Source organism: Bombyx mandarina, chromosome 06 (genome assembly GCF_030267445.1).
Source record: "Bombyx mandarina strain Sakado chromosome 06, ASM3026744v2".
NCBI classification, from domain to species: Eukaryota; Metazoa; Arthropoda; class Insecta; order Lepidoptera; family Bombycidae; genus Bombyx; species Bombyx mandarina.
Window position 1 is genome coordinate 10,872,717 of NC_143213.1, and position 10,861 is coordinate 10,883,577.

The 10,861-nt window shown below is 39.1% G+C and overlaps 1 protein-coding gene and 1 long non-coding RNA gene across 2 annotated transcripts in view; one reads left to right on the forward strand and one right to left on the reverse strand.

The window, feature by feature from the left end:
- The window catches only part of LOC149502838 (uncharacterized), a 118,784-nt gene extending 107,998 nt beyond the window's left edge, over positions 1-10,786 (reverse strand). The window contains exon 1 of the long non-coding RNA XR_016323229.1: positions 10,405-10,786. This is a non-coding gene — a long non-coding RNA (uncharacterized LOC149502838). The remainder of the gene's footprint in view (positions 1-10,404) is intronic.
- Positions 58-9,974, forward strand: LOC149502843 (rh5-interacting protein). Its single transcript, XM_089728485.1, has 8 exons — positions 58-61; positions 1,924-2,094; positions 3,359-3,550; positions 4,528-4,725; positions 5,176-5,346; positions 6,386-6,574; positions 8,146-8,349; positions 9,581-9,974. Exons 1-8 carry the CDS (start codon positions 58-60, stop codon positions 9,841-9,843), a joined length of 1,392 nt encoding a protein of 463 aa, XP_089584611.1. The 3' UTR covers positions 9,844-9,974.
- Positions 10,787-10,861: the final 75 nt, after the last annotated feature.

Consider the following 10,861-nt stretch of genomic DNA (forward strand, 5'->3'; position numbering starts at 1 on the left):
GCGGATGCATTAACACCTCCCGGCCAAACTCCCTTAATTTTTGCTGAGTGGCTAAAAATGTGTAAGTTCTAGCGTTATCATGATGAAAAACCACACCCCTTCTGTTGATTAATTCCGGCCACTTTCTCTCAACTTGTTGCTTTAATCTCATCAGTTGTTCTAAGTAGAGTTTGAAATCGATGGTCCTGCCTGGTGGTAACAGCTCATAATGAATAATGCCCTTCAAATCCCACCACACACACACGGCATCACCTTGTTGCGAGTTAGCTCGGGTTTCACCACAGTCTGTGAAGCCTGACCGGCCTTTGACCACGACCTTTTTCACACGTTCTTGTCGTACGTGATCCACTTTTCATCACCAGTTATCAGCTTCTTCAAAAATGGTTCGCTTTCATTACGTCGCAATAAAGAATCAGAAATGAGTACACGGCTCATTAGGTTTCTTTCAGTGAGCTCGTGAGGTACCCAAATATCGAGCTTTTTTGTGCACCCGGTTTTTTCAAATGCGCCAAAACTGTTTTGTGGTCAATTCCCAGTTCTTCAGCTACGTCGTAACTACTGATATGCCGACCTTGCTCCACTTTTCAAAAATGACATCCATTTTATCATGGGGAAAAGTTTATTCGTGTTTTTTATGAAAATTCACAACATTTTTTAATATAGTTTATTTACATTTAACTAAAGTACCATTTTGTTCGATAACTTTTTGACATCTTGTACGTAGGGACATGATCCCTTTGCTATAGAAATTTTGGGGCTTCTGATCAAAATACCGCGACAATTGATTTTGGCAGTCCTCTCGTGATGTTAACCTGACACTGCCTAAAGAATTCTGAAGAGACCGAAACAGGTGGAAATCTGAAGGTACAACGTCAGGACTATACGGCGGATGCATTAACACCTCCCGGCCAAACTCCCTTAATTTTTGCTGAGTGGCTAAAAATGTGTAAGGTCTAGCGTTATCATGATGAAAAACCACACCCCTTCTGTTGATTAATTCCGGCCACTTTCTCTCAACTTGTTGCTTTAATCTCATCAGTTGTTCTAAGTAGAGTTTGGAATCGATGGTCCTGCCTGGTGGTAACAGCTCATAATGAATAATGCCCTTCAAATCCCCCAACACACACACGGCATCACCTTGTTGCGAGTTAGCTCGGGTTTCACCACAGTCTGTGAAGCCTGACTGGCCTTTGACCACGACCTTTTTCACACGTTCTTGTCGTACGTGATCCACTTTTCATGATCAGTTATCAGCTTCTTCAAAAATGGTTCGCTTTCATTACGTCGCAATAAAGAATCAGAAATGAGTACACGGCTCATTAGGTTTCTTTCAGTGAGCTCGTGAGGTACCCAAATATCGAGCTTTTTTGTGTACCCGGTTTTTTCAAATGCGCCAAAACTGTTTTGTGGTCAATTCCCAGTTCTTCAGCTACGTCGTAACTACTGATATGCCGACCTTGCTCCACTTTTCAAAAATGACATCCATTTTATCCGTAATAGGGCGACCAGAGCGACGTACATCTTTGACTTCTTTAAAAATTTCCGGATTGAAAACGCTTAAACCAAATTTGTGCTACCCTCACAGACACTGCACTAGGTCCATAAACATTGCAAATTTTTTTCGCGGCTTGCGTTGCATTTTTACCTTTTTTGTAGTAAAATTTTAAAATGTATCGAATTTCTTCATTAGATTCACTCATCTTGACAGTACGAAAAATAAATAAAAAAATTAAAATAACCTAATTTAATAATTTATAAGCTATAAATATATAAATCGAGTTACCTGCAGTCAAACTGCGTAAGTAGTTTTGCGGGGCATGGTTTAAATGAAAGTGTAACTTTTTATGAATAAATATATTACATGCAAATACAAAAATACAATACATAATTTTTCAATTTTAACACACAAATGTTTTTAAACAGCTGGTCAGTGTCCGGTGCCCGCCAAATGTAGACCTACCTGCTCTGTGCCGAATCCACCGAACTGTCCACCTTACAAGCCGCCTGCTGAGAACGTGGACGGATGTCAATGTCAAGAAGGGTACATCTTGTCTGAAACAGAAGGGAAATGTGTTAAAATAGAAACCTGCCCTAGTAAGTTTTGTGGTCATCATGCAAAAAATCGTTTTAAAATTACAGTTTGGTATACATGACACTAACAGAGCAGAAACGGGTGCTCATCATACGGGACTTCTTGTCGAACCGCTCTTTTCGGTATCAACTCGAAGGAGCCCGTTCTGCCCCGTGGCAACTCACGGCTGGAGTACCGCAAGATTCCGTCCTCTAGCCGCTCCTATTTAGTTTATTTATCAATGTCATTCCCCGGTCGCCGCCAACCTAATTAGTCTGATTCGCTGATGACACAACCGTTTACTACTCGAGTAGGAACTACTCTCTAATCGCAAGTATGCTCCAGAGCGAAGCCGTAACCCTCGGACAGTACCTGGTAACCGTACCGTCGTACTGGGCAAAGAGCCCGCTGCGTTTCTCGCCGGATCTTCTCAGTGGGTCGCGATTCCGATCCGGTAGTAGATTTATCCGCCCACTTGTCCTGGTGAAACTGGAGGCATCCGGGCTATCAGTAATCCATCATTCATAAAAAAAACGGAAACGTGCATTACGCAGTATTATTGCTAGTTCAGTCAGAAAAAAAACTGTAAGCGTTATGTTAAGCACTATTTTAAGGAACCTCCCATTGTAGTCCCGGTTTGGTCGATCCACCGCATTGAGCCTTTTCTACTAGTTAGATACATATATCCTTTTTATCTTAGTTAGTAATTAAAAGGAGAAATACTACTGAGTTTCTCGCAAAATTGTCTCAGTGGGTTGCAATTTCGATCCGATGGTAGATTCTGCGAAGCATTGCTCTTGCTAGAGCCTTTGTTAGGACATTCTCTCTAGTTGAGCCCCGTGAGCTCACCTACAAGTCACAGCGCAGCTGGAATAGACCCTTAGTCTATCAGCGAATAGGTAAGAAAAAGTAGAATAAATGATATATTTTATTGTAAAATGTGGGCGAAGCGAGGGTGTCTACGGCGCGTTTTATATTTGGCTATTACCGGAGTCCCATATTCATGAAAATATGACTGTCACCACCCGCTTTGAGTCATTACGTCGAAAAATCAATTACTTCCATTTCAACCATGAAACTGGAACACTTCGCGCCAAAAACAAGTTTGGTTAATGAGATGAACTGAATTTTGTTAATATTATTTGATTACTCATCTAAGTCGGTTTACATTTTGTGTTGTGTGATAAAAAAATGTATAAATGGATTTTGGTAATGTGTTATATATTATTATAATTAATTGTCCACTTCTGTTATCATAGCTATAAGTAACTGAAGAATATATTTTAGGTTCGTGTTCTGGTAACGAAACGCGCGTATACTGCAAGGCTGGCTGTCCCACTGACTACTGTCCAACAAGCGACAGCCGCGCTGTAATTGCTTGCGATCCCCCCTACCCATGTAATCCGGGCTGCGTTTGTAAACCAAATTATCGACGCCTGAGTCAGGATGACAAGCGATGTGTGCTGACCACAGACTGTCGTAAGTACAACATAGAGTATAGTAAAAATAGTTTTATTGGGCATTACGGTGATATCTTCTGGTTGTCGTAGGGCTTCTTGTGAGCTCCTAAGGGTAGGCTCCTAGGGGTAAGTTCTTCAAACGAGGCTTGTGGAGAGTACTTAATGGTAGGCAGCAACTTAGCTTTGCCCCTGACATTGCTGAAGTCCATGGGCGATAGTAACCACTCACCAGCAAACCTGTCCTTTCTGCCGTTAAGCAGTATCGCGTTCAGATAAGAAGGGCGGGGCAGCAGTTGTACCACAGAACTGACACTAAGAACTCTTATTTTTGTTGTTTAACTTTTATTTTTGTTGCTCAGATTGATCAAGACAAAAGTATGAAAGATGATATAAATGTTTATGGAATAATTCTTTGTGAAAACACTTCATAAACGTTTCCCGGTATTCATTGCTTTGATATTTAATTATAACGACACTGATTTATTGTAGAAGGGTCAAATGAGAAATCCCCTGAGGCCGTATTTTACTTAAAATTTCTTTCTCAATAAACGTTAGGCGAACACAATTGAGAAATATAAATAAATCCGAGTGGGACGAAATTCAATGGCTAATTGAATGGCCTTGCGACCTGTTGGATTTACTAAAGCCTATTAGAAACACTTAGGACTACTATTTATGGATAACTTTTTTGGAGTTAAAATAAATTGTAATGTAAATAAATATATTTCTAGAGATAAGGAGGGTATCTATTAAGGTTCGGCAAACATTTAGCTGGGGCTGCTTGGACGAATACTTAATGACACAACGCTGATATAGCCTCTCAAGGCTATCAGCTTAGGTAGGAAAAAAAAGGAAACACATGAATATTTTCTAACCACTTCTATTGTCGAATTATTAATCGATATCAATTAATAATCGATATTAATCGATATCAGAGGCTCACTGGCAACTTAAGATATTAATTTCATTAAAATGTGAACCAAAAACCTATTTTAGCTCCAGTGAAGTGCACACGACCGAATGAAGTTTGGAATCCGTGTGCACAATGTTTGGCGGAACGATGCGAGGATGCCAACAGTCCCTCTAACCTGAATTGTCCTCCTCAGCTGCGCCCTTACTGCAATCCGCAGTGCGTGTGTGCAACCGGCTATTACAGGAACAACAATGACGTTTGTGTCCCGAAGAAAGCTTGTCGTAAGCGCAATATTATATTCATAATTTGGTAATAGTGTGTTTTAGAGTCTAATTTGTTCACATTCATTCTTAACGTAACTTCGTTTATATCTCCTCCAAGTCTTGAGTACCGATATAACGACGGATTGTGAGTGTACACTTGTATATAAGCGTGCCTGTCAGGAAGCCTTTTGGTTTGAAGGATCACCACTATTCCAAAACAACAGTGTTCGAGCTGACGTCTCCTGGTGGATACCGAACACGATTAAAGTTCTGATGTCTATGGGCTTCAGTATCTATTTTTAAAAAGATAAGGTGAGAGCTGGTGTACTTCTAAGTGGTAGGAAAAATGTTTGAAATATTTCCTTCTGTCTCGTCGTAAGTACACACAATTATACGTCCTATAATAATAAGTATACGTCCTAAGTACACATAATTTTCAAATTTTAACACACAAATGTTTCTAAACAGCTGGTCAGTGTCCGGTGCCCGCCAGGTGGAGACCTACCTGCTCTGTGCCGAATCCACCGAATTGTCCACCTTACAAGCCGCCTGCTGAGAACAAGGACGGATGTCAATGTCAAGAAGGGTACATCTTGTCTGAAGCAGAAGGAAAATGTATTAAAATAGAAGAATGTCCTAGTAAGTCACTTTGACATTGTAAATATTAATTTTATACCGACAACAAAATAAAATTCTTATAACCTACGAAATCATCAAGATCGATATACCATTCACACATTACGAGATTTTTCAAAACTTCTGATCTATTATCACGTACAAGTATATTGTCATGAATAAGCCTGATATTGTGGTAATTGGTATTGGTCTGCGCGTCGAGCAGTGTTGGTTAATATCACCGTTCCGCCTGAGGAGACCTCGTGAAGGCAGAAAAGGACAAATTCATAAAATATTTAGATTGTCAAATTAATAGTTTAGTTTGGTCCACAAGACTATTACCATATGACAGGTTGACTCAACTATCATTGTTCCAATAGTTGTGTCGGTGCACGGTTTGATAGCGAAAAGTTTCGATCAACACAATAAGAAAATCTTGTTAAATAGCTGGGGTAGGGGCCTGATGCAGAAAGCAGCTATTCTTGGCATGGCGCGTATCATGAGGAGGTTTCTCAATATGTGAAGCCATAGACGGTGGTGGTTCGTGCTATAGACTCCTGCATCATGGGCAATTTTTTTTTTATTGCTTACGTTGGTGGACGAGTTCACAGCCCACCTGGTGTTAAGTTGTTACTGGAGTCCATAAACATCTACAACGTAAATGCCGCCACAAACCTTAAGATATGAGGTCTAAGGTATCAGTATAGTTACAGCGGCTGCCCCACCCTTCAAACCGAAACGCATTGCTGCTTCACGACAGAAATAGACGGGGCGGTGGTACCTACCCGTGCGAACTCACAAGACATCCTACCACCAGTAATTACGCCAATTATAATTTTGCGGGTTTGATTTTTATTAAATACATGATGTTTTTATTCCTTCACTGTGGAAGTCAATCGTGTACATTTGTTGAGTATGTACGTATTCCATTAGAAAAATTGGTACCCGCCTGCGGGATTCGAACACCGGTACATCGCAAGATACAAATGCACTGGACGTCTTATACTTGAGGCCACGACGAGTTCAGACTATCAGTTGTAAAATTGAGTTGATTTATGCTTAGGAACATCAGGCTGTAATGGAGATCCACATGCAAAAGTGACGAAGTGTCCGTTACCTTGCCCGTCCACTTGCAAATCACCAGAGGCTATAGGTTGTAAGAAAAGGTGCGATCCGGTTGGATGTGAATGCGAGTATGGCTACATACTATCAGATATAGGAGGAAAATGTATTAAGCCTGAAGAATGCCCAGGTTAGTTCTATAACTCTTTATAATAATTTTGACATATGAACTGAAAAAAACAAACAATAGTATAGTAAAGTAGCACCAATATGAATTTTTTAAACCAATGACGTAGTTATTGTATTTAGTTTCTTATAAATATACTGATATACTTATAACTATACCTATAAATACTAGGTATACTATATATATAAAAACTATACTGAGACCTTAGAACTTGAACTTATATCTCGAGGTGGGTGGCGCATTTACGTTGTAGATGTCTATGGGTTCCAGTAACCACTTAACACTAGGTGGGCTGTGAGCTCGACCATCCATCTAGGCAATAAAAAAAAATAAAAAAATTACCACTAAATAAATACCGCCGCCCGCCTTGAGAGAATCAAATTATAATTTTTGCAGGTTTGATTTTTATACATAATCTTATTTTTGCTGATTGACCCGATCCTACCGTGCAATAGTTGTCAGTGCGTCGTCAGGTTTGAGCCCCGTGAGCTCGCCTACTAGTTAAGGTTCCGCTGCTATAGCCTCTCAAGGCTATCAGCTTAGGTAGGAAAAAAAAGAGTGCAATAGGGCCATGGGTTTGATTCTCATTTCGACATTCGTGTGATGGTTTGTTTGATTTTGTCTGAGCGTTTATTATCTATATATGTAATTAAACTAATATAAGTATCTACATATATCAGTCTCTGGTTTCCTTAGTACAGGGAACCCTAATATGGAGCCGGATGACGGATGATGCGTAAAAGAAAGCCTTCATAATGGACGTAATATATACTAATATTGTAAAATAATTGATTAATAATACAAAAATAAGTCAAATTTTTCGAACAAAGCGGTGATGGTAATACTTAGACAAGAATTGGCTTGAGCCGTACCTACATGCAGCCAACGGCCAAGCTTAGTGTAAAATGTAAATCGTCGTGGCCTAACGGATAAGACGTCCGGCGCATTAGTGTTGAGCGATGCACCGGTGTTCGAATCTCAGGCGGGTACCAATTTTTCTAATGAAATACGTACTCAACAAAAGTTCACGATTGACTTCCACGGTGAAGGAATAACATCGTGTAATAAAAATGAAACCCGCAAAATTATAATTTGCGTAATTATTGGTGGTAGGACCTCTTTTAAGTCCGCACGGGTGAATACCACCCTGCCTATTTCTGCCGTGAAGCAGTAATGCGTTTCAGTTTGAAGGGTGGGGCAGCCGTTGTAACTATACCTGAGACCTTAGAACTTATGTCTCAAGGTGGGTGGCGCATTTACGTTGTGGACGTCTATGGGCTCCAGTAACCACTTAACACCAGGTGGGCTGTGAGATCGTCCACACATGTAAGTAATAAAAAAAACTAAAAAAATACGTAGAAAGTGAAAACATGTTAAGGAGCTATTTAAACCCCTATTTTGAAACATTCTTTATTGGTGCTCCACTTGTATTGGTCTTACCGTGATGTTATATAGCCTATAGCCTCCCTCAATAAATGAGCTATCTAACACTGAATTTTTCAAATCGGACCAGTATAGTTCCTGATATTAGCGCGTTCAAACAAACAAACTCTTCAGCTTTACAATTTTCGTAGGCGGAAACCCGTGTGGATCAAATGGTACATTTGTTAAATGCAAATCAAGGTGTCCGAATGACTATTGTCCTGTCAACGATAATCGTGGAGTTATAATTTGTGAAGGCTTTCCATTAGCCCCCTGTTACTCTGGATGTATTTGTAAGCTAAATTATAAAAGACGCAGCGAGACAGACCAAAGATGCATTCTGTATACAGATTGCCGTAAGTTACAATGTTTTTCAAATAAACTCGTAATACTCTATAATTAATCTAATTTAAATAGTTGATAAGCGCGGCAAATTCTAATTCTAATAATGTCGTTTTTCTTTGGTATTCGCGAAATATGATTATCCCTATTTCTACGGCTTAAGCACAAAAATTATAAAGTAACAAGTCATCATAGAACACAAGATATTTGACAGGTGTCTGAATATGGCTAACGACGTTTTCAAAATAAGTTTGCATATGGGTATGCAAGTTTCGAACAAAAACATTCAGGCTATCGGCTTACCGAACAACTTAGGTACATTCGCTCAGTAAAAGATCATGCTTTTGTTGTTATTTCCCAAAAGTACCGATATTTTTTTTATAGCAGTTAATTTTAGTAAATATGTTTATCGAAAATATGAATGATAGCTGACCCGGCAGACTTCGTAGTGCCTCAATCGATAAATAAAAGATCTAAAATTTATTTAATTCTGAGAATTTTCATATTTATCTACCTTTTAAGCCTTCTATGGACTTCGACAAATAATTCATGACCAAAATTAGCCAAATCGGTCTAGCCGTTCTCGAGTTTTAGCGAGACGAACGAACAGCAATTCGTTTTTATATATAATATATAGATTGTTGGTAGATTTTAATTAAAATATGCAGTGATCGCTGGAAATGATACTCCATTTCCATTCAATGCAATTACATATGTAAATTTGCAAAGGCATACAATCCGGTCCCTGATGTTTTTTTTAAAACCCAAGAGCTCTGGATGTCCTTAAAGATGAGTCCAGACCTAACTTTTGAATTTTTCGCGTCCATATTCCGAGTCTGGGAACAACTTTTATTCTAATGACTACATGGGCGCTGTTTGTAAGCATTTCCAAAATAAACCCGCATCTGGGAAGCATTGATTTCTGAAGCCCTATATCTTGGTTACCGCCCTTCAAGACAAGAGATCGAAGTTTTTCTTGTAAAGTGTACTGTGTAACTGACTTTTATAAAAGGAACCCACGACTGCTTAATGACAGAAATAGTAAGCTCTCTTACCACGACTTTCTATGGAAAAAATCATGAAAGAAGAGAAGGACTTTTTTGAGGCTTTCTTATTGAGGCTTAGAGTTTCAGTCAGTCAGTCGTGAATGCTTGTAACGGCATGTCGATGAATCATATTTTTTCACGTAATCTGTGTCTTCGGTTTTTGTTTTCGATTAATCAAGGTGTTCTTTTTTTTTGGCAGCTCCTGTAAATTGCAGTAGACCCAACGAAGTCTGGAGCCCGTCACCACCGCCCTGTTTACAAGAAACCTGCGATGATGTCGACCTTCCTCCGGTACCTTGTAACGAGTTTATAAAAAGCAGTCCTAGATGCATCTGCAAAGATAATTACTTCAGGAACGATAGCGGAATCTGCGTTTGCGCTCAGGAATGTCGCGACATAAACGCGCGTGATTATAATCGCAAGAAGCGTGATAGTAAGAAATTAATCTTATTTTTCAATTAAATGTTAAAGATGTGCTAAAATTCCTACTTATTTAATACGTTTCGATGTCTCGAACACTAAATTAAACAGTTTAATAAGTTATTACTTTTCGGAACTTGATTAGGTGCAATTTTGTTTCTTTTTTAATACTGTTTAAATGATTAAAAAAATTAATTCTAACGATTTTGTTTTGATATACCCGATTACAAACAATACAGAGCACTAAATACACAATAAGCTTCAAAACGCAATCATTATGTAGTACATTAATACGATAGATACCGTTGGGTTCAATCAGGGGAAACTGTGAAAGCGATTATTGTAATTTTTTAATTGAAATTAAAATTTGTTGCATATTTCATGCCGAGGTTTTAAAACTGTGCAAATATCATATGAGCAAACCTTCCTTTTGGTATTTATTAATCGATGGCGAAACAGCATTTCAATTTATCTGAAGGCTATCGATACGGAAACACGAATTACGTTTTTGTTTTTGGAATGCAGAAAAGTATTAAGTTTGGAATGTTGTATCTTTATGGATGAACTCTACTCCGCCACCGGAGTAGAGTTCATCCATACTACCTGGAGCCACTGCGGTCATCCACAGTGCGTTTCCAGAGGTCTTTTTTGCCACGTACCATCCGGCTATGGAATGAGCTCCCCTCCACGGTGTTTCCCGAGCGCTATGACATGTCCTTCTTCAAACGAGGCTTGTGGAGAGCATTAAGCGGTAGGCAGCGGCTTGGCTCTGCCCCTGGCATTGCTGAAGTCCATGGGCGACGGTAACCACTCACCATCAGGTGGGCCGTATGCTCGTTTGCCTACAAGGGCAATAAAAAAAAAAAACTTTTTTGCAATAATAACATTATACACCAGTCCAAATTTTAAATAACAACAACTGAAACTATGGAGCACAGTATTAAGTGAAAACCACATTAACATAACGAATGATATTTTTTTTTACTTGTTTATTTAAAATAAAACCTTATTTGTTATCGAATTTGAATAAAAATGCTTCGCTTTGCACAACTGTTAATTA

What these genes read in the sequence shown, in the direction of transcription:
- LOC149502843 (XM_089728485.1), top strand. An exon ending in TGTGCTGACCACAGACTGTC is followed by an intron (nt 3,551 to 4,527) that starts GTAAGTACAACA and finishes AACCTATTTTAG; the next exon opens with CTCCAGTGAAGTGCACACGA. An exon ending in TAAAATAGAAGAATGTCCTA is followed by an intron (nt 5,347 to 6,385) that starts GTAAGTCACTTT and finishes ATTTATGCTTAG; the next exon opens with GAACATCAGGCTGTAATGGA.